The 23030-nt window shown below is 43.6% G+C and overlaps 1 protein-coding gene across 9 annotated transcripts; it reads left to right on the top strand.

The window, feature by feature from the left end:
• The first annotated feature begins 463 nt into the window (after positions 1 to 463).
• Positions 464 to 19858, top strand: LOC118233345. Of its 9 annotated transcripts, none has more exons than XM_035428958.1 (40): positions 464 to 587; positions 2426 to 2483; positions 5125 to 5205; positions 5485 to 5565; positions 6110 to 6154; positions 6552 to 6596; positions 6943 to 7008; positions 7260 to 7322; positions 7446 to 7499; positions 8188 to 8262; positions 8342 to 8407; positions 8485 to 8559; positions 8674 to 8745; positions 8856 to 8921; positions 9034 to 9105; positions 9237 to 9302; positions 9693 to 9758; positions 9862 to 9933; positions 10018 to 10065; positions 10142 to 10216; positions 10329 to 10394; positions 10510 to 10581; positions 10701 to 10766; positions 10848 to 10922; positions 11544 to 11606; positions 11695 to 11769; positions 11882 to 11944; positions 12341 to 12394; positions 12504 to 12569; positions 13058 to 13129; positions 13245 to 13310; positions 13413 to 13484; positions 13675 to 13737; positions 14355 to 14414; positions 15196 to 15258; positions 15360 to 15434; positions 15965 to 16004; positions 16161 to 16212; positions 16354 to 16768; positions 17153 to 19858. In XM_035428958.1, the coding sequence occupies exons 2-40, from the start codon at positions 2433 to 2435 to the stop codon at positions 19052 to 19054; spliced, it is 4719 nt and encodes a 1572-aa protein (XP_035284849.1). In that variant the 5' UTR covers positions 464 to 587; positions 2426 to 2432; the 3' UTR covers positions 19055 to 19858. The 9 variants fall into 9 exon arrangements, with proteins under 9 accessions (XP_035284849.1, XP_035284848.1, XP_035284853.1 ...); XM_035428957.1 differs by lacking the exon at positions 464 to 587 and adding an exon at positions 660 to 744; XM_035428962.1 differs by lacking the exon at positions 464 to 587 and adding an exon at positions 777 to 975 and having other exon boundaries at positions 6943 to 6954.
• Positions 19859 to 23030: the final 3172 nt, after the last annotated feature.

The following is a 23030-nucleotide window of genomic DNA, read 5'->3' as shown; positions in this document are numbered from 1 at the left end:
CTGAATGTTTCTTAATAAAGAAATAATGGAAGAATATGACTCGTTATTTTTCCACATATCGCCACACGCTCTGCTTCAGGGACTTTCGAATCAGCAGAACCTGCATGACGCAGTAAAACCGCATTGTAGCCTAATTATAGAAAATGGGTCGTTCTCTGACACTGCCGTGTTTGCGGTGTCGGGGTTTCAGTGATAAATACAGCGAGGGTCACGAGCCATAGGAATGTGCACGGGAAGCAAAAATAGCGAGAGTTCGACGCGAAAGTTTCACCCCCAGGCCGAGAGACAGCGTGTATTCGTGTCACTGGGTGTGGACGCTTTCAGGTGCTGGCAGGGAATTGCAAGCCGCTGTAATGTTGTGGGTACATCGCAAATCGTAAGATTTCAATACTGAAATAACCGTATTTTTGTAACAGCCTGTTATAGCCTATAGTGTAATAGACAGTAAGGAGGTGAACGTAATGTGAACGTCATACTCGCTCTCCAAACGCTCTGATAAAGCGAACCGAAAAAGCACATCCTAGCCGAGAGCACAGAGGTTGGGGATGCCTTCCACTCAGCCTCCGCTTACCACGCCCCTTTCCCAGGTGAGTTTGACGCTGTAGGGCGTAAAAGGAGAGATACAGACTATGATTAGAATCACCCTCCACCGAGAGCCAAGTGGGAAGGACAGTTTTTTTTTTTTTTTGGATGAGTTTCGCATTAGCCTACCTGTGCATTGTTCCTGCTGAAAGAAAAAAGACTGTGAGTCATGCAGGAGAACCGAAGTGTTGTGCGGAGTCTAAAACAAAAAGCAGGAAATCTGTCAAACACAGGGGGGTGGTTTTGCTGTGTTGTAGTAACACCTTATTGACATGTTGCCGATATGACTTTGTAAGAGTGCTACTGACATGGAGCGGGTGGGTGTGGTCATACGTTTACGCGATAAAGTCTTTTGAAAGTCGACGCCTTTACGTAGGCTGCAAACGACACGGGGTAAGCATTAAATTTAATGTCACTTTTATTCACAGCTGTTCTGTGTGCACTCTGTTACATAACTGCGTAGGACATCGCGTTCTCTCGGTTCTGATCAGTGGTGTCGAAATAGTTTTGGAAGGAATTTTAGTGACCGCAACAATCAAAACACCAAACACCTACGCTGACTCATTGTATACTGTTTTTAGATGCGACAATCTAAGAACACATTAAAACAGAGGCAGAAAAAACTGTTGCTGTGTTATTAATATACTTGCTCAGTATTCTTTTCCACCTTCCTGCTCGAGGAATAAACTTGTAAACGCGTTTACTGCGATGTTCGACTCCGAATGATCAGTGACTTCAAACCAGGTTAGACACCGCTAAACTGATCCACGTGTTTACTTAAAAATAAAAAAACCATCTCCATTCGACACGCCGTATGAAATTTATTTGAAAATATCACGATACGCGGCGGTGCGTTAGTGTGGAAGAGAGCGAATGAAATGGTTTTGTTACGGCGTTGGTTTAACGAAATCGACAGTTGCTTATAGATTTTAATCTTATTTTTATGGTGTATGTGCTATTGTGGAGTGTAGCAAAATTGACGTCTCGATATTAGTCTTACTCTTACTCAATCTGATTACGGGGCACGGGGGTAGACTACGCAAGAGACAGGAAAAAAAAAAAAAAAAACTTAAGACCATACTTCTGCATTTCCATCGTGATCTTCTCTAACACTTTTACCTAGACTGGACACCTGAGGTGTAACTATTTTTTTCACTTTTTCACCTTTGCCGTTGTTTATTTAATGTAGTTTGTTCTTCAGGTGTTGTTATTCTTTGTTATAATTCAGTTTGTTGTTTTCATAATATCAGACTTGATATGGTTTGGGGGAGTATTTTTACACTGAGAAGGTTGAGTTGTATGGTTTAGTTGAAGAAAGATTGTGACATACATGTGTGGTTGTGGTAGTGATTACTGTAACTTGCATGGTCTCTCCGGTGTTAAGATTGTGAGATGTGTGGTCATGTGGTGATAAGAACTAAGTTTGTGTGGTTGTATTGCAGGAGTAGAAAGGAAGAAATGATTGGCACACTTGCATGCATAAATAAATAAATAAATAAACAGTTTAATTCACCATACAATACTGGTTGATGCTTCGACCACCATCTTCTCACAGAGGCCTGTGAGGTCAACCGTTTTGCATGATGGAATAAACACCATTGCTTGCTTTTTGGAGCTTTGAGCTGGTCTTTTCTTCCTTTCTGTTCTTTACGTGTTCTGATGACCCAGCTCCTTGTGTAAAGTTTTTTTTTGGTGTGCGCATGTTTGCTCTGATACCGTGTGTTACCCCGGGGTACAATGTTCTGTGACTGTTTGTTAGTTAAGCGGAGATAACGCTGAGTTGGCAGTTCCTGTTGCCGTGGTGAGACGTTGTGCATTTGGGCTCTTTCTCTCTCTCTTGCAGTAGGAAAATGGAGCAGTGTCTGCCTCCAACAGATGTTAAACGGCTGAAGCCGAAACCGGTGAGTACAGGCACTCGATAGGCTAAAACCAGGGGTTCCCAAACCTTTCTTTTTATATTTTTTTATTTTTTGGAGATCTTTTTCCCACAGCCCACCTGATATGATCTGACCTGATTGGTGGAACTTATTTGGTACAATAAGTCCCGCTTATAATGTGCTTTGGGGGCCCTGGAAGCTCTTTGATGGTTTTTCGTGGTTAGGAGTATAGCTACTGGTTGCCCACCTCAAGTGGGCCTCCCAAGTGTTCTTTTGGTCACTGCTGCATTGAGTTTTGACTTTGCGTGAGAATGCTGAGATTATAGTCTCGTATAGGGAGGTTGACCCAGAGAAGGCTTTACATGTTAGTGGGACAACTATGTGTGGTATTTTTTCTCAGCAAGTAAGCTCCAAAATTCCCCAAAGGGTTTTTTTTTTTTTTTTTTTTTTGCCTGCACTGGATTTCAAAGGAATGTTATCCTGCAAGGTCCCACAATATCATTCCTGACCATTGCCTCCAGGTGGGAAAGAAAAGGTGATCCAGTTCTGGAGGCAGTGTCATCTACCTTTGTCTCTGTGTCAAATGGAAGAGGAAAACCTAAACTCATTCATTCCCTTGACACTGAAGTTCTGAGCGCTTGTTTACAGTTGGGCAGATCGCTGCTCTGCAGCTCAGAATATAGGAGGTGTAATTTTTCCCCTTGAAAGCTTGGAAGGAGCTGTTCACATCCATTACGTTTTAGCCCTTTCCCTTGCATTTCTAGATTAAGCTCCTTCTGCATGCTGATCAATTCTGTTGAACTAAATCCCAGTGCTGCTGCTTATCTTCGAGATGCTTGTGTTCTGACTGTTTAGAAAGGGGAAGAATCTCTGATTTCAGGCAACAGTTCCCCAAAATTGCTGCAAGGATTTCCCTCTGCTCAGCCACCTGTGTGAATCAAGAGGTCTGCATGCTCAGCCTTGATCACCTCCTGGTGAGGTCGAAAGGGCCATCTTTGTTTCTAGACACCTGGTACGAATAGAACAGTCGGTGCAACGTCCGTTACTGTCCTCGTATTCAAAATCTTCCCACAGAAAGATTGTTGGTGAAGTGTGCAGAAGATCCACTTTTGTCCAAAAAAAACTTGATGAATGCTTGGAAAGTATCCTGCCAGAGAGGCTGTCCTTTCAGTGGCAAGAGTGTGAGCTCTTCCTCTGATTAAAAATGCACATCGGTGCCACGTCGATCACATCTTCATTGAATTGAACCGAGAAACACTCGCAGGCATCAACTTCCTTTTCTCAGTTTTTAAAACAAATCAGTTCCTCGTCGCTCAAATCTGTGGGACGATTGCTGGATGACGGCATGTCACTTTTGTTTTCTCAAAGTCCCCAAAAACATGAGTGTACTGCCTCTAGATATGACTTTCTGATCATTTCTTTGAAGAGGTTTTGCACCTGACCAGAAGCACTGATCTGATATTAAGCAGTTGTAGCTGCCTTGGCTTATGTGGCAGGCTTCAAATGGCCTGGCTCTCTGAAAATAGAAAGTATATTTCCAGGACCTTCCCCTTCCAAATCTCACTTAGCTGGATAATCCCTCTTGTTCTTGTGCAGAGATCTGTAATAATGTTAATGTTTTTTTTATATTGGCAAAGCATTGGCTGCCATACAATAATACATCCACACGTGTGTATTTGACAAATTTGACCCCCCATGTCTAGTCAAAGTGGAAGGTTTTCAGTTTCTTCTTCCAGCACTAATTTTTGTAGGCTATGCTAAAATTACATTACATTTACTTGGCAGACGCTTTTATCCAAAGCAACGTACAATAAGTAAAATCATGTATGCTGCTTAGTTAGTTAAATTCTTTCATGTGTGTTGCTAGTATGTTTCTTTCTTTCCTTAAATTTAAGAAAATTCTGAAGGGGATGATTTGTTTAAAGGGCGAGCTCGTGTTGAAGTGGTAGTGTATAACAGTTAAAAAGGCTAACATGCCACACATCATCTCACACCACAAGCAAGAAATTAAGAGAATATTAATTTTACGTTAAAATAAAACTGGAACGTCAACCAGTAACCGCTCCATGGTAGACTGATAGATCACAATCAACTGGTTGGGCAGCCCTGATCTAAATTCCTACCACATCCCATGTGACCGCAGGTTTGCAAACAAGCAAATGCTCAGAAGAAATAATTTGTTTTCCTCTCCAAATAGACTTGGATGGTATGGGGATAGACATGCGCTCTCCTGAGTCAGCGTGTGAACTCCTGGGTCAGGGTGCGTGCTCCCCAGTTGACGGCTGATCAGATGGGCCAGCAGTTTAAATAAACAAATGAAATTTAAAAAACGGTAACGTGTGGTTTGACCTCAGTAGATTCAGCATTAAAAGCCTTTAAGGTTTGAGATCAAAAATGTGATTAGAATGTTCTTAACTCAGCATTATGATCACATTTCAGTTACTGCTGATAACAGAAAGCAATGGAGTTCTAGAACACTGATGTAGTTCGTTGACAAAAACATTCCAAAAAACCTACTCTTCAAAGGGGTTCAGTGTCGCTGAGGATATTTGCTGCCCATGTGCATTGCGTGGTTGTGGAGTCACAGAGAAAAACTGCATATTCGTCGTATTCAATAAGAGTTGGGAGAAAGATTGAGGTTCTCCTTTCTGTGTTCCTCCTGTAGCTCAAACCGCCTCACCCTCCACCCAAACCACCTCACCCTCCGCCCAAACCACCCCAGGCTGTGCTCAAACCGACCTCTGAGGTAAGGCTGTCTGTCCGCCCCATGGCTCTGCCTGTGCCTGTCCATCAGTCTGTCTGTTTCCACCCTCCTGGAGCTGCAACTGATATCTGTGTGTCAGTCAAGGTCCACTTGCCCTCTCAGATCACCGTTATGATCTGAGAAACATTTATCTCCACACCTAACCTGTTTAAAATGGAAGACTGATTTGACTGGATGACAATAGTTTGCATATGTGCCTTTGAGGTGTACTGTATGTGCGTGCATGTGTGAGTATATGAGCATTCTGTTTGTCTTTATTAGGTCAATGGGAATTTGATGCAGATTGAGAGGACGGACAGAACCACTCAAATTCTGTCGCCTCAGCATAAGTCCAGGCATGAGGTAGGCAAATCTACACTCGCACTGCAGTAACCTCAGCCAATCACATGCCTGCACTGCAGTCACCTCAGCCAATCGCACGCCCGCACTGCAGCCACCTCAGCCAATCGCATGCCCACATCGTAGTCACCTCACTGCCTGCACCGCAGTGACCTCAGCCAATCGCACACCCACATCCTAGTCACCTCAGCCAATCGCACACCCATGTCGCAGTCACCTCAGCCAATCGCACGTCCACACCACAGTCACCTCCGCCAATCGCATGTCCGCACCGCAGTCACCTCAGCCAATCGCATGCCCGCATCGCAGTCACCTCAGCCAATCGCATGCCCGCATCGCAGTCACCTCAGCCAATCGCATGCCCGCATCGCAGTCACCTCAGCCAATCGCACGCCCGCACCATAGTCACCTCAGCCAATCGCACGCCCACACCATAGTCACCTCAGCCAATAGTACGCTTGCACCAGTCATTTAACCAATGCACACGGATAAATCCTGATTGAATGCAGGTGAGTGTTTAAGTTTGTCATTGCATTTGTGTTTACAGCAGCACCTGAAGAAGAGCAATGAGACCCAAGAGCTGAACCTGCAGGTAAACTCACAAAAAAAGCACACAAGGACATTCCAGAATTAGGAGGAGGGGAGGAGAAAGCACATAGAACAAGAGGGGTTATTTTTGGTTCTGTCGGCAAAACCAGGTGGAAATAAGTTGCGTGTAAGATACTGTTCTCTTATCAGGAAATATATTTAGCGTTGGCTGGCTTGCCAAGTCAAGCAGTAGAGGCAGGGACTTTCAGGATTTCCAGAGTTCAGTCTTGATACAGTGCTGAATGCTTTCTCATCAGTAGGCCTAAATGGCAAACCTAGATGGGCCGAATGGCCTGTTCTCGTCAACTATTCTTATATTTCTTAAACATAGACAATTGACGCGCATATTCCCTGTGTTTACTGTAAATGGTCTGCTCAATGTTGATGTAAATTTTTTGCAGGAGAACAACAATGACTCCAGAACAGAGAGGCTGTCACAGAATGAGGTGAGTCTTTCTGGGGGAAAAAACCTGGCTGTATCAGCACTGTGTGAAGTTGGCTCAGTAGTGTCTCGTTGGAGAAGCAGAGCTGTATCAGTACTGTTATCAGGTGGGGAAAAGTTGGAAGAAAAAGTCAGTTATTTTCTAGAATATTTCAATTTTGAAGGAAGTGAAGAAAGAACAAAAACACCAGATCTACAACACAGGCACTGGCTAGCTTATCAGTCATGATCCTTGTAGTGCGGTACTAATGTTAGAGGTCATTGCTGCCTCTGTAGTGCTGAATTAATGTTAGGGGTCATTGTTATCCCTGTAGTGCTGTACCAATGTTGCGTACCACGTTTACACTTAGATTGACAGAGAAGCAAGCCAATCGGAGAGCACTACAAATCCGAGAGAGGAGACTGACAACCGACAAGTAGGCGTGTGTCTGTGTCTGTGTGTCTCTGTATGTGTGTGTGTGTGTGAGAGAGAGAGCGAGACTGTTTTGGGTACTGTATAAAGAACTGCAATATGGAGCTTTAAAAATCCATAATGATCTTCACCACAATTAATGGAGCAAATCAAATGTGTAAAATAAACAAATGTGACTTTAGTGCATTAGTGGCTTCAATCTTCACTCAGGTCCTCACCAACTACTTTATCTTCTATTTCGCTCTTCCCTCTCAGGAAAAAGGAGTGTCTGGTGGAATTTTCCAGAAACCTTCAAAAGACAGAACCCCCACCTTCACTGTGAGAAATGCTTTGTTTTCCTTGGTGTAGTATTACCTGGTTTTCCATCATACTCTTTTTTCTTTTTTTTTCCATCCTTTGTTCTTTTCCATTTGATCTTGTTGACCCTTCTGTCTGTTCCAGAGCTACTTAACGGATGTTTATCCAGAGAAAAACAAGAACAAACTTGGCATACAGGTGTGTTTTCAGGACAGGAGTAGGTAAATACATGTGGGTGAATGTATTCACTCACTGGTCTACAGCTCAGGCATTCACAGATCGTGATTATGTTGCCGATAAGGGTCTATGCCTGGGCTGCCCGGCCCTGGTCCTGGAGATCGACTGTCCTCCAGCCCTAACAAAGCACACCTCATTCAACAGCTAGAAATCTTGTTTGGCTGCTAATTAGTAGAATCAGGTGTGCCAAATTAGGGTTGAAATGAAAACGTACAGATATGCAGGAACAGGATTGGGTGGCCCTGGTCTGTGCTATGCTGTTGGTGACTATTGAATTGGCAATGAGCTGAAATTGTGAACTATTGTGACGATAGTCTGTTGGCTCTGAGGAAGGGAGCTGTATGATGATGACTTACCTGTGGGTGGGTCTCAGTTGGAAATGTAGCAGACAGTATGTCCGTGTGACCAGATAACAGTAGCGGGCGTGGGTGTATGTTGGTGTATGTAAGTGCACGTTATTGCAGACAGACTGAACAAACAGTACTATTGCGAGATTACGGTTCTATTGAGAACTTTTTCCACAGTGGCCAAAGTTTCACTCACACCCAAAGACCTGTCCCCATCCTCCATTAATCCAAGCCTTGCTGTCTGTCCTTCTCATATCCTCCCCATTTAAAACAACTCTATTAACCGTCTCATGTCTATCTAGGAGAAAGGAGGAATGTTGAGCGGAATGTTCAGATCCAAATCTCCAAAACCTTCTGAGCGTACCCTACCTGTACAGGTAACTATATCAACACGATACCTGTTCCTATACATTTACCTGTGTGAAACCCTGGTAGTAAATGACCTCTCTTTCACAGGAAGATGAATCTATACGGAGTGAACTCTCCACCAGCAATGATAATCTCTCTGACACCAACATAAAGGTGAGTGTCTATCTGTCTGTTCTGCCTGTACCCTCCCCAGTTAAACAGATTCTATAAACCCTCCCATGTCTCTTTAGGAGAATTTAGGGGGAATGTTCAGCGGCATGTTCAAAAAACCTCACAAACCTGCTGGAGGTGCTACACCTGCACAGGTAATTTTCTTTGTTTCAATCATTGGTGTACAGGGAGCTTTGTACCAGAGCCAAGAACAACAATAACCAGTTTGGAACACGGGATAAATTAGACTGACTGTCTCTCACTTTCAGGGTGATCTTTCCACACAAGGCGAACTCTCAGGCAGCAACAACAGCAACCTCTCTGACAACAACAACACAAACGTGAGTCTGTTCCGTCAATTCAAATGGATCATAATTGTGCACTGTTCTAATCTAAGAGTCTCCAACGGTACAGGTGTCCCTTCTTTTGTGAAATACCATCTCTTTCTCAGGAAAATCTCTCTACAAACGCCAAGCTATCAGCCAGCAATGACAGTCTCTCTGACAATAACACGAAGGTGAGCCTTTCTATTCAGTAATTTCTCAACAGGCCAATGTTTCTGTCCAGCTGTAAGATTCACTCACAAACTCCTCTCTTTCAATCTCTCTATCCCTCTACCTCTCTCTCAGGAAAAGGGAGGGATGTTCACTAGAATGTTCAAAAAGGCCTCTAAACATGCTGAGCACACAGTACCTGCACAGGTAACCGCAACACACCTGTACAGGTGTCTCTCTTAGTGCTTTACCGTACTCTCCCTGTACAGGTAAATTCTCTACCTGTTTACATTGATACTCATCTGAATATACTGTACTAACGGCTGTTCCTTTCTCAGGAAACTGGATCTTTACATGGTGAACTCTCAGCCAGTGATGACAGCATGTCTGACAGCAATACAAAGGTGATTCTCTCTGTCCAGTCATTACAAATCGGTGTTACTCTCTAGCTGTTTATATTCTACCTGCCACATTTCTCCCTCTGTCCTATATGATCTGCTTCTTATTTAGAATAAATCTCCCCAAACCTGTTTTCATTATTTTATTATTTTTTTAAATATTGCTTAGTTTCACATTTACTGCCAGTGCCCAGGTCTGGCTGTACTTTTCTAGAGGTTCTTGGCTTTGCTCTAACTCTGGTTAAGCTATTCATCTGAATTTATCCCATAGGAGGAAACCTGCAAATGGAGAACTGTCCAACATAGTGACCAGTTTGTAAATAGAAATGTTAGATGGTCCTTGAGTTTAGCTGTAGCTTTTTGAATAATTATAGGTTGTCCGTCTCTCTTTCTCAGGACAACCTTTCTACCGATAACAAACTCTCAGGCAGCAATGAGAATCTTGCTGACAATAACACAAAGGTGAGTCTTTCTGTTCTGTTAGTACTCCAGATATGACTTTCTGTCTGAGTGTATCTGTTCCTCCTGCTACACTCCTCCATCTCTCCATCCCTCTTGTTCTCAGGAAAAGGGAGGGGTGATCACTAGAATTTTCAAAATGACCTCTAAACCTGCTGAGCACACACAACCTGTACAGGTAAAAATATTACACCTTGCACTCTTGTCTGTACACATTAACATCTGTATGAATGTACTGCATTAACCACTTTGCCCTTTCCAGGAAAATGAATTGGACAGTGATGACAGTCTCTCCGATAACAACACAAAGGTGAGTGTCTGTCTGTCCGTCCGTCCTGCATCTGAGCTTCTCATTTAAAAACGCTAACTCCTGCATGCCTCGCTAGGAGAAAGGAGGAATGTTCAGTGGAATGTTCAGATCCAAAGCTTCCAAACATTCTAGGGATCCTACACCTACACAGGTAAGTGTCTGTCCCCGTGTTTCTGTTCATACACCCGGTAGCTCTGTCTGAGAGGCCAACGGTGAGAAGTCTGCTTGAAACACATTTCTTTATTTCCTCTTCTCTCTCTCAGGACAGTCTTTCAACTCACAGTGAACTCTCAGGCAGCAACGAATGTCTCCCTGAGAACAATGCTAAAGTGAGTCTCTGTTTGGTTTTTACTCTACACACCAGTGCTTCTGTTCAAGTATATCTGTAAAACCTACCATTCTTCTCCCACTCCATCACTGTCTCTCTCTTTGTCTCTCTCTCAGGAAAAAAAAGGAGGGATGTTCACTGGAATGTTAAAAGCCTTTAAACCTGCTGAGCTCACAGTACCTGCACAGGTAACCATATTAATGCTATACTGCAGTCTATTCGTGGGAGTAACCATGTTGGCACTGTATCCTACCTGTACAGAATAATAACTGTGATAATCCTGTGGTAAATGACCTTTCTTTCACAGGAAGATGAATCTGTTGAGAGTGAACTCTCAGTCAGCAATGACAATCTCTCAGATATCAACACAAAGGTGAGTGTCTGTCTGTCTGTCTGCCATTTCTGTGTCCAACCCAGTTAAACAGGCTCTATTAACCCTCTCATGCCTCTCTAGGAGAAAGGAGGAATGTTCAGTGGAATGTTCAGATCCAAATCTCCCAAACGTTCTAAAGATCTTACACCTGCACAGGTAAGTGCCTTGTCTTGCATTTGTTTTTAATTTAGAAGTCGCTATTTACCTAAGTAACAGTGACCAGCCTACAGTGTGGAGTATTTGTCATCTCACAGGTGACTTCTTTATAAATATTTTGTAGCATACTGGATTCATTTCAGTATTACATTCAACAGCATGATATGTTCTCTGGTGTTTTTAAATTGGAACTGAATATTGTTTTTGAAGTATAATTTTTGGCTTAATTGTAAAAAGGAAAAATATGAGAGACTGCAGCTCCAAAGGCCCCAGCCAGTACCCAGTTAACTTGACATTTATGCAATGTTGGTGAAAATTGAGAACTTGTGGAACTAGTTTCTTGGATATATAGGAAATGTGGTAGAGCAGTAAAATACATAAATATATTTTTTTTTTTTAACTTAACAAGACTAGCCTTGTACTTGTAAAAATGTTTTTTGCGGATTTCAAGAAGCGTATAGAATAAATCTGTCCCAAAATGAAAAGCCTTGTTCAGTGGGGTGTTCAAAGTGGCTTCTAACCCTGCTGAGCAGTACCGGTACAAATCTTAACCACTGCACTGTATGTGTACACATTAATGTCTATCTGAATATACTGCACTTAACACTCTGTCCTTTCCAGGAAGGCGAATCGCAAGATGAACTCTCCGCCAGCAATGAGAGTCTCTCGGATATCAACACAAAGGTGAATTTCCATCCGTCCATCCGTTTGTCTGTCTGTCCTGCATCTTCGCTTCCAATTTGAAAACGTTAACTTCTGCATGCCTTTCTAGGAGAAAGGAGGACTGTTCGGTGGAATGTTCAAATCCAAGTCCGACAAAACGTCTGAAGATCCCGTACCTGCACAGGTAAATGTCTCTTCCTGTGTTCGCACAGGTAGCTATTTACCTTCTGAGTGGGCAGCAGTGGCAAGTTTGCTAGGAACTCTGATAGATCTGTCTCTCTGTCTCTCTCCCTCAGGACAATGTTTCTACACACAGTGAACTGTCGGCCAGCAACGACAGTCTCTCTGACAACGCAAAGGTGTGAGTCCCTGCTCAGTCATTCTTCTCATGACTCTACATGGCAGTGGTTCTGTCCCAACTATTTCTATTCCACCTTCCACAAGAATAATTAAAAAAACTTATCAAAAAGGACTGGGTGTGTCCATTTTACCTAAGGACTAATGACCAGCACAGTCCAAGCATGCTGGGAATGATGTAGGTGTCCTGGCTGCTTTACCCCTGGTAGAGGCATGCGGGTTATGACAGGGGTCTGCTTTCTATGAGTTTGCCTTTTGAATACTGATAGTCCGGTCAAGTTTGGGTATATTGATCTGTTTATTATACATGCTATTTTTAGTGGTTTCTTTCTCCATTTCTTTCTGTCTGTCTCCATTCTGTCCTTCTTGCTCTCACCCACCCCCCTCCTCTCTCTTAGGAAAAAGGAGGGATGTTCACTGGAATGTTCAAAAGAGCTGCTAAACCTGCTCAGGTAATACCGTTCTCTACCTGTACAGGTATCTGTGTTTACAGCGTGCAGTATACCTGTACACTTTAATGACCCTTGGAATATACTGAACTCACTGCTTTTATTTTCACAGAAAAATGAATCGGCAAGCAATGAACTCTCAGCCAGCAACGAAAATCTCTTGGATATCAACCCAAAAGTCAGTACCTCTCTGTCCTGCCTGTACCCTCCCCAGTTAAACAGACTCTATTAGGCCGCCTGGGTAGTGTAGAGGTATAAGCACTCGCCTACCCGGGTTCAATCCCCAGTGGTACTTCCAGCTTGGTCAGACGTTCCTGTGAACACAATTGGCAGTGTTCGCGGGTGGGAGTCGGCGAGGGTATGAGTCCTGATCGCTGCATTAACGACTCCTACTGGTTGGTCGGGGCGCCTGTTCAGCAGGGAGGGGATCTGGGGCCTCCGCACGCATTACACTCTCCCAGTGAAACTCCTCGCTGTCAGGTGAAAAGAAGTGGCTGGTGACTCCACATGTATCGGAGGAGGCATGTGGCAGTCTACACCCTCCCCAGACCAACAAAGGATAGCGCATTGAGCAGGACTGTGATACACATTGGGAATTGGTATAATGACTAAATTTGGGAGAAAATGGCAAAAAAACAGACTCTATTAACCCTTTCATGTCTCTAGGAAAAAGGAGGGATGTTCAGTGGAATGTTCAGAAAATCTCCCAAACCTGCTGGAGACCCTACACCTGCACAGGTAAGTGCCTCTTCCTGTGTTTCTGCTGATGTACAAGCAGATTGTTGAGTCGATGACAGCGACAAGTCTATACTTGCAACATTAATGATTTCTTTCTCTCTCTCTCCTTCCTCAGGACATGGGATTCCCAAACAGTGAACTCTCAGCCAGCAATGACAGTTTGTCTGAGAACAACTCAAAGGTGATTGTCTCAGTTCAGTCATTGCTGTGTAGATCAGTGTTTCTGTCAAACAGAATTCTCAATCTGCTACACTCCACCTTGTCTCTGTCCCTTTTCTTTTAGGAAAAAGGAGGGAAGTTTGCGGGAATTTTCCGGAGAACTCCTAAACCTGCCGAGGGTGCTGTACCTGTACAGGTAACTAAGTCTGTACGGTATTCCACCTGTACTGGGGAATGTTGCTACCTGTGGTGATTTGGATAATTCTTTCAGAGTGAAATCCCTGTTTTGTGCTCAGATTTTGCGTTCAAATCCATAGTTATTTAATTGGATAGCTGAGCGGCCACAAGTGAAAGGTGTCTCACGCCTGTGCATGTGCCTTTTACAGGTTTCCATGGACACTGAAGGTGGAGATGAGAAGAGGGAGCAGTCATTGAGGATGAAGAGGAGGGTGGGTGTGGTTTGCACTTCAGCTGTCTCTAAATTGTAACAAGCTGTTAAATGTTTTTAATAAGGTACTTTTAAAGGCTTGAGGGTTTATTTACCTGTATAAGTCACATTATTCCTGAAATAGCTATGCATGTCATGAAGAAAAAATGGCCCATACTCATATTGAGCTGTGCTGTATGGCTAATTTATTTGAACATTTTTAAATGGATTAAATCAGACTGACAGATGAATAAATGGGGTCATAAAGTATGGATACCTGGTCTCTCAAACTAAACCATTTGCTAAATAATGAAAAATTCAGAGATTAAGCAAATCACACACAAAGAATTTTAACGTGTGTGTTCAACAACCTTAATTGATCCCGTCAATGGCTGTAACAAAAACACAGGGATCCACCAGGGCTAAGTTTGAGAACCACTGCTCAACAGTACTATTTGTCCTTGTCTGCTTCACAGCACCATGACAGTGTAAATACGTACCCTTTGTGGTTAACTTCCCCACAGTACTGTGTGTAACTACTGTAGTCCACCCTGTGTCTGACTACACCACACTACCCTGGATGTGACCGTAGTGTTACCAGTTGTTAACTGTCTATTTTTTGTGATTTCTGGCCACTAGGTATCATTCAGAGTGAGGAGAACGCTTCCTAGAACTCCAAAAATTCGGTCCCCAGCAAAGGTGAGTGAGACGGGTCACCTATACCTTAATCTATAATTCACCCTCTTCTTTCTCAGCTAGCTCACTTGTAGTCTCATTTCCTGTCTTCATGAAGTAAATCTGATAGTTTAAAGGCACCATGCCATCTCTCGCTCGCTCATATAGTTACTACTTACTGCCAGGACCCCGGTCTGACAGTACTGCTGTGGTTAAGCCACACAATTTAATCATAATCATTTCTTTTTGCTTTATTGCCGTGACAAACCCTTGTGTTGTCAAAGCATATATATGAAGCATAAAGGACAATATTGCACCACAGAAATGAATAATGGAAACCGTGCTTTTTTTAAACAAGTCACAAAGTGGTTTTGTGTGTGTGCAATGCGGAATTCATCCTATAAAGGGAATTGCACACCTCCTAACACGAGGGAACTTCCTAAAAAAAAGAGGTCATACCGAAATGTATAGAACACTGTGTGCATATTTATTGCTGAGGCATTGTTGGAAAGTACTAAATAAAAAAAGATGCGGTCGATTATGGCCACCTTCAGTGATTTCCAGGTATCAGTGCCAAATACTACATCCGATGCATATCTGTTCTAAAAAGTCTGCTTCATCTCGCCCTAGCACAGCTGAATGAACAATAAATACGCATGTAATTTTAGGTTTTTGAGGAATATGTACAAGAGAGGCTAGTTCTGTGTCTTGCAGAACTTGGAATTTTGGGTTGATTATTCTTATTTTGAGGATGCAAATATGTCCATTCTAGCTAGCTCGCTCTATAACTCACTCTCATCTGTAGGACTCAGAGGAAGAGGACCTGTTGGAAGAGTCTTTTGAAATGGAGGATTTGAGCTCAGTGCAGGTTTGTGAGTGACTACATGTAACTGACTACACGCATGTAACTTACTATACATGTAAATCTGTGTGTCACGCTGGGAGTGTAACCGTCTGTGTCTGTTACAGGAGAGCTCAGTGGAGATCGAGATGGTGGAGATGGCCCCTTTGCCAAAAGAAGGAAACCCCCTTGACTCCGATGAGGTGTGGTGACTCAGGAGAAATAATGTGACCTTTAATTAAATCATTGGAGGTTGGAAGCTTAGCGTTTCCCACGGCATGGATAATTGTTTACATTCCTGGTGATTTAATAATGCAAAGCTTGCAGAGCTGGTTCAGGCTGACAACTTGAGTAGCGCCAATCAATATCAACTCACATGGTGCAAGCCTTAATTGGAGGGCTGTTTAAATTTCCAAACTTACCTGTTCATCCCATTGCTCATCCTGCGTGACGCTGCTTCTGCCCCTGCTTAGCTTGCCCAGCTAAATCTCGTATTTATGCCTTTCACAAAAAGAAATGTGTGCTCCCACCACCAACTCAGCCTCCGCCTATAAGCTCTGCTTCTTGTATGATCCCCTTGGGGGGTTTACAGTTATCACTCCCTGTCATCATTTTGGCCGGCTTATACAAACATTTGCATTTGCATTAAACCTCAATAAATATTGCTTAACTTAAGTCATGAGTTGTCTGACTGAACGGGTGAATGGATTAAGACTCCCTCTCTCTTTCCCAGGATGATGATGGCTTGCTGGAATGGTGGAGAACAGTAGAAGGTAGGTCATCGTTCTTGATTGGTTCCCATCTCAGGTGGCTAGATAATCCAGAGTTCATGTGCGTGTATGCGTCCATACTATATAATGTTATATATAATAGTATGCATATGCAGGTATGGTAATCTTTGTATTGCAACTGTTCTTGTGTCTTGCCAGGTTGGGATGAATGGAATGAATCCTCAAACTTTCAAGACGATGAGGAAGAGCTGTGAGTTAATGTCTCAGTTGTTTGTTTTTTAATCCATTCTTTCCTTCACTTTCTGGCTCATTTCTTCTCCTGTGTTCTCTCAGTATTACTTCACGGTGATGGATATATATTCCTGTCTACTCTCTCTGGATTGATTTTCAGGGCTGTCGAGCAGGCCGCTGACCGTGTGTACCTGGCGGCTCAGCTGTTCGTGCGCCTCTTTAACCAGCGGGGAGGGTCCTTGCAAAAGCGCATCTTGGAGCTCCTCACTCTGGCTGACGAAGCCGATAACTTTCACAAGCGCACCGTGGCGGCCAGCATGGGCGGTGGAGTGGCCAGCGTGCTCGGGAGCGTGACCACCATCACGGGCCTCATCCTCGCCCCCTTCACCTTCGGAACCTCCATCATCGTCACGGCCGTGGGCATCGGCGTGGCAACCGCGGGCAGCATCGCCTCCGCCTCTGCCAACATCACGGACACTGTCCATTCCAACATGGACCGCAAGAAGGTGGAGAAAATGATCCAGGGCTACCAAGAGGAGATAAAGGACATCCGGGAATGCATGGAATTTGTACAGGTGGGTCTCCTCTGACACCCTGCACCTATCCTCCCCAGAGACATTTTCCATATTTATATCATTTACAGAATGTTGTGCATTTGGTTTCTTGTCCAAATAGGTGGCGTTCTGTTTTTGGTGAATTCTTTGAGCCATTCTGGGGCTGTATAGGGTTTGAAGATGTAACTGCTGTGAGCCGTAGGTCCAGCTGATGGATGGAGAAAGAGATTTTCCTGCCCTTGGCACTTGCACTCCTGCAGGGCTTGCTGCCAGGATCCATGCTAGTCAGAACTGCTCTAGAAGAGCCACAAACCATTGTTTGGGTGATGGAAGAAACCAGATCTTTTTTGCACAAATAGACAGAACTGATGGGTCATCTCCATTTCTTTCTCATTTTCTCTGCAGGACGGGATGGATGCACTAGAAGAGAGGAACTTTGAGAAGTACACAGAGAGCGTATCAAAACGCGCCCTGAATCAGAATGTCAAACACGTCGTGAAGGAAGGCGCTCGAGCAGGCAAGGCTCTAATGATCAACACAGACCAACTGATCAGCACCGTGCAAGTACTGAGTGTAGCAGGTGGTGCTGCCAAAGCTGCCCAGGCAATCAGTGTCACCACTGGTGTCATGTCAGCACTCTTCCTCGCTCTCGACATCTTCTTCCTCGCCAAGGACTCTCATGAGCTGCGCAAGGGTGCCAAGACGCAGTTCGCTACCAAGCTCCGTGAGGTGTGCAAGGAACTACAGGGTGGACTGCTAGAATTGAACAGAGTCAAAACAGAGCTGCAGAAGACCATGGATGGCATTGAGGTAGAAGAGGTTGAAGAGGATGTGGAAGAGGAGGAGGATGAAGAGGATTTGGACCTTGAGTCTGACCCAGTAAAACTGGCCCAACTGGAGGAGGAGATAAACCAGATAGAACAGAAACTGGACCAGGAAGTTCTGGAAAAGAAAAAAGAGGGGGAGGGAGAGGGAAGAAAGGAGTCCAGAAGAAATGATAGTAAGGAAGACCATGTAAAGCCCCAAGGCGAAAAGATAGAAATGGATGAAAAAGAAAGTGGGAAGGGAGAGAATGATGAAAGAGTAGAAAAAGAAGGGAAGGTAGAAGGTGAAAGTGGAAAATGTAGAATAGATGAGCTGGCAAAAGATGGGAACCAACAAAATGAAAAAAGAAAACTGAATGAACAAGAGAAGAGTGCAGAAGGAGGAGGGGAGCAAGAAGGAAAAAATAAAAAGAGAGAAGAGGATGAACAGGGGGATAGGGCAAAGACATCAGTGGATGACCATGGAAATAACGGAAAAAGAGAGGGGAATGCACAAAGGAAAAAGGAACATGGCGGACGAATGGAATGGAGCAAAAACTTGGAGAGAGGGAAGGATGAATCTGCTGAAAAGGAAACCAGATGGGGGAGTGAGCAACAGAACAAGAAGAGCCAGAGGGATGAATGGAGGAAGGATGCAAAGAGAGGGGGAGATGAACAGGATAAAGAAAGCAGAGAGGGAGATGAATGGAGGAAGAATGCAAAACTGGAGAGGGATGCAGAAAAGAAAGAACCAAAAGAGGATAATGGACAATGGAAGGATATAAAGACAGTGGAGAATGAACGAGGGAAGAGTGGAAAGGGTGAGGGGGATGAACGACGGAAGGATACAAAGAGAGAGGGGGATGAACAATGGAAGGATGCAAGGAGAGAGGGGGACAGGCAGGGGAAAAGTGGAAAGGGAGAGGGGGATGAACGATGGAAGGATGCAAGGAGAGAGGTGGACAGGCAAGGGAAAAGTGGAAAGGGAGAGGGGGATGAACGATGGAAAGATGCAAAAAGAGATCGGGATGAACGAGGGAAAAGTGGAAGGAGAGAGGGGGATGAACGATGGAAGGATGCGAAGAGAGATCGGGATGAACGAGGGAAAAGTGGAAGAAGAGAGGGGGATGAACAATGGAAGGATCCGAAGAGAGATCGGGATGAACGAGGGAAAAGTGGAAGAGAGGGGGATGAACAATGGAAGGATGCGAAGAGAGATCAGGATGAACGAGGGAAAAGTGGAAGAAGAGAGGGGGATGAACAATGGAAGGATGCGAAGAGAGATCGGGATGAACGAGGGACAAGTGGAAAGAAAGAGTGGAAGAGTGGGAAGACAGAACAGGATGTGTTGAACTCCATTCCTCCACCAGCTCGGCCGCGATCCAAAGCCATATCCCACAGTGCAGAAGAGACTAGGTGGGAGGAACCAGTCACAGACCTAAAGGCCCCGCCCCCTGTCCCACACAAGAAGCGCTCTTCCCACAGAGAGCCTCTGTCAATCTGACCCCATAACAAATGAAGAATGCAAGTGTGTCTGCTAGTTCAGCAGATCCTGGAGATTACACAAGCTCCCGAACCAAATGTTAATATTCATCCAGTCTATTTAGTTAATTTTGATTTATTTTGTTGGGCCACTTGTATACTAATTCTCTATTTACAGTATTCATAGATTTTAATTTTAGGAAAAATAAGCTATTCATTTTTTGGGAAGGGGAATGGGTTCCTGCAGAAGACATCTTTTTTGTGCTTTTCTATATTTATTTATTTTTTTGGCAAATATGGAAGATGAGTTCAAGCCTGGGCTGAATAGAAACACTGGTTTCTAGGCACTTTATTCTGTCTTGACTGTTTGGGTCCTCACTGTTCTCATGTTGCTACCACTTCACTTTGTATTTAATTAATAGTTTCCCCACCTGAAAGGTTTCAAATGAAGAACACTACAAAAATTTCTGAATGTATGTTTGATCACCCTTTTTGTTTAATTTAAAACCAACGTTTGGTGAGGGGAATCACACTTAGGGTAGTGCTACTTGCCAAATTGCCCATGTCAGTGTGTATGTCTAGTTCACTGAGTGTTGGAATCGGTTTTCAGTATGTTGTATAAGGTATGGACTCAAGATATAGATTATGGCTGCTAGCAATGAATTCTTAAGGGCCCTTACCGTTTTATTGTGCCCTTATTTTTAATGGTAAATTATTTGGTTTCATATTTCTGTTTTGTATAATTTTTCAGATTTTTAGGATTATCTTGCTCTATTTATAGGTGGTCGGTTTGTAAGTGACAATAAAGATCTTTTTAATCGTGTTAGATCTATGTGGTCTTATTTCCGGTAATGTGTTCACACCAACTTTTGTTTGGTCAGGTGCTTAGGTTGAAGGCTCTGTCCCATGGCTCTTTGATCAGTCCTGCCACACAGAGAAACCCGATGTTATACAATCTGTGTTATCTGTGAGTGTTAGCTTGTGTTGATGTAACTAATCAAGGTCTTTATTGAAGACTGCGGTAAGTTGATTAGCTGGAGTGGGAAACATGGAGAAGTTTTACAGATGGGGTGTGAGCAGTATTAAACTTAGGAGGTGAGTCTTAAGCCTGTGTGTAATATGGATGGGGGGGCTCATGGGTGTGGGGTCTCAATGTTTGTTTGCTTACATAATTTTGGATACAGTGATTTAGGATGGTTGTAGCTTGTTTTGGGTTCCAGAGTTAATTAACTTCATCGATCAATTTAGAGCAGTCAATAAAATGGTTTACTCTCCTCACCTGCTTTCTTGGGTCTGAACTGGTTGCTGACATTATGGCAAAAATGAAATCCAGCAGCCCACCAGGACCAGGAATGATGATGACTAATATAGATTTCACAGAACCTTCTGGCAACCAGCTGGCTTGGCAAAGACTGGTAGAGGGATCACTGAAAGTAGGGCTGCCCAGCCCTGTTCCTGGAGATTCACCTTCCTATAGGCTTTCAATCCATCCCTAACAAAGCACCCCTCATTCAAAAGCTAGAGATCTCATTGAGCTTTTAATTGGTAGAATAAAGTGTGCCAAATTAGATTACGGTTGAAATTAAATTCTACAGGAGAGGAGAGCTCCAGGAACAGGCTTGGGCAGCCCTGGTTTAAGGCAGGGGTTCTCAAACTCGGTCCTGGAGGACCACTGTGTATGCTGGTTTTCATTGCAACCACAACTGCAATCCCAGAATTTTAACAAGCTGTTAATTTTTCTTAACGTTAAAATGACTAATCGTGGTGCTTAGCGAAGACTCTAGTGGTTGATTAGTAGAATCAGGTGTGTGCGCCCACACTGGCCCTTCCTGGATAAGACTGAAGACCCCAGCTCTAAAACATGAAAAGTACCTAATTAAGAAAACGAACAGTTAAAATTCTGGGATTGCAGTTGAGTTTGGAATAAAAACCAGCATACACATTGGTCCCACAGGACTGAATTTGAGAACCACTGGTTTCTGTGAAAAAACTTCCCGTAACTTCAAAACAGTTTGCCAACACCTATAGAATTATTTGTTTGCTCCATATATATTCAGAGGTGGAGTCCATGCCTCGACGGGTCAGAGCTGTTTTGGCGGCACGAGGGGGACCTACACAATATTAGGCAGGTGGTTTTAATGTTGTGGCTGATCGGTGTATAGACAGCATCTGTTTGACGTTGAGTGGCTATCTTTGTAAGGTTCTAGCATTGCCTGCATATTGACTGTAGGTCCTGGTCTTCTAACATACTGTAACAATGGAATAGGTGTGAATATGATGCTAATGTTTTTTTTTTTTCATTGATTCATAAGATTTTCATGTGATTTGAGCTGGTGATCAATTTATCAAGAATAATTTATGCTTAGAATCCTGTTAATTTGGTTTCTAATGATCTTAAACATTTTGCTTTTATATGGGGAACTGGGATTAATATGGAGTGTGGCTGTGGTTAGAATGTAAAGCAGTAAAATATACGGAAATGTATTTCTCTGTAAAGGCTGAGGTTTCTGTAGAAGGCTTTTGTTGGTTTGGAAACCATTTTTTTAAACCTGTGAAATTAAGGGCTTTTAGGAAGTCTCATCTTCTCTCCATTGTTGAACTTTGCAAAAAAAAAAAAAAAAAGTGGGGCAACTTCACTGAGCAAATTAAGAGTTATGTGTCCAAACCTGTTGTGTAAGTTTCCCTCTCCTCAAACGATAGTTTACCTTTCCAACGACCTGCTGCTCGCAAGCAGCTGCTGCTAGTGTTTGAAGCTGGAGGAGGACGTCTTTCTCCCTGTATAGCCAGGACAATGAGAGTTTGAAGCCCTTGTATTTTCAGTTGGAGGACCATTGTGCCAGTGGAATGGACCCAGAGATGATTGTAGAGGAAGAGGAGATTCACAGAACAATTCCTACACTCTCACGTCCACAGAAACATTCCTACACAGTCACATCCACAGAAACACTCCCACACACTGTCACATCCACAGAAACATTCTTATGCACGCCTATATTAACGGAAACATTCCCCTACACACATCCACAGAAACATTCATACACAGTATCATATCCACGATAACACCACAACATAATGTCAAATCTGCCAAAACAATCCTACACAGTCACATCCATAAACAACACTGTCACGTCCACTGCAAAATTCCTATGCACTGTCACATCCAGAGACACATTCCTGTACTTTCAAATTCAATCTGCAATTTCTGGTTATCTGTTGAGAACTGCAATTTGCAGCATGTTACTAATATTTAATACAACTTGCTTCTCTGCCAATATTATGCTTTCTCATTATTCGTATCTGAACTCGCTTTCCCATAATCATGCAGCAACCATCCTGTGGGTGGATCAATATATTGCTACATGTTTTTCCCACAGTGTGCAGGAACTGGCGCCGTGGGCTATGCATGGCAAATTGTGGTCACCCACTCACTCACTCACGGACAACCTTTGAAGGACGTTTTGTGGGACGCATGCACAGGTGGTGCTTCGTTTGGAGGACGCATGCGCAGGTGGTGCCAGCTAAAATGTGTCTACGGAAGTTGCACCGTGGGTCTGGGCGGTTCCGTGCTTGCTATTCTAGCTGTAAGTGTGATTTCTGAGGGGTGTACCCCAATTTAAAGTGAGTGAGCTTTGTGATGCGGAAAATCCAGGGTTAAAACTCATTAGCTCGCTAACCCCATTTCGTAGTACCCTCCTCCAGATGCAGCTATTAACAGCTATTCCTTTGTAGATATTGAAAACCAAATTTCTACAAGTCTGCTGAATTCAGGCTGACTGCGTCCATGGTAGTTTGCTGTGAACACTTATGAATATTATCATTTTATCAGCAGTTTGTTTTTACACTTTAAATCTAAAATAGCTTTGTTATCTCTTCTGTTTACTGATATTCCAGATCGGTGGCACAGTGGTGCAGTGGGTAGCACTGTCGGTCCTGGGTTCAAATCCCGGCTTGGACTTCTCTGTGTGGAGCATGTCTGCGTTGGCTTCCTCTGGGTACTC

This window comes from Anguilla anguilla, chromosome 8 (genome assembly GCF_013347855.1).
Source record: "Anguilla anguilla isolate fAngAng1 chromosome 8, fAngAng1.pri, whole genome shotgun sequence".
In the NCBI taxonomy this organism is placed as follows: Eukaryota; Metazoa; Chordata; class Actinopteri; order Anguilliformes; family Anguillidae; genus Anguilla; species Anguilla anguilla.
Note: the sequence above shows the minus strand (reverse complement) of the source record. Positions and strands in the feature narration are given on the sequence as shown.

Bases quoted from the DNA above. Each gene is read 5' to 3' on its own strand.
- LOC118233345 (XM_035428958.1), top strand. From the start codon at position 2,433: ATGGAGCAGTGTCTGCCTCCAACAGATGTTAAACGGCTGAAGCCGAAA. The intron at 7,500-8,187 runs GTGTGTTTTCAG...ATGTCTATCTAG, and splicing joins AGAACAAACTTGGCATACAG to GAGAAAGGAGGAATGTTGAG. The intron at 15,435-15,964 runs GTGTGGTGACTC...TCTCTTTCCCAG, and splicing joins ACCCCCTTGACTCCGATGAG to GATGATGATGGCTTGCTGGA.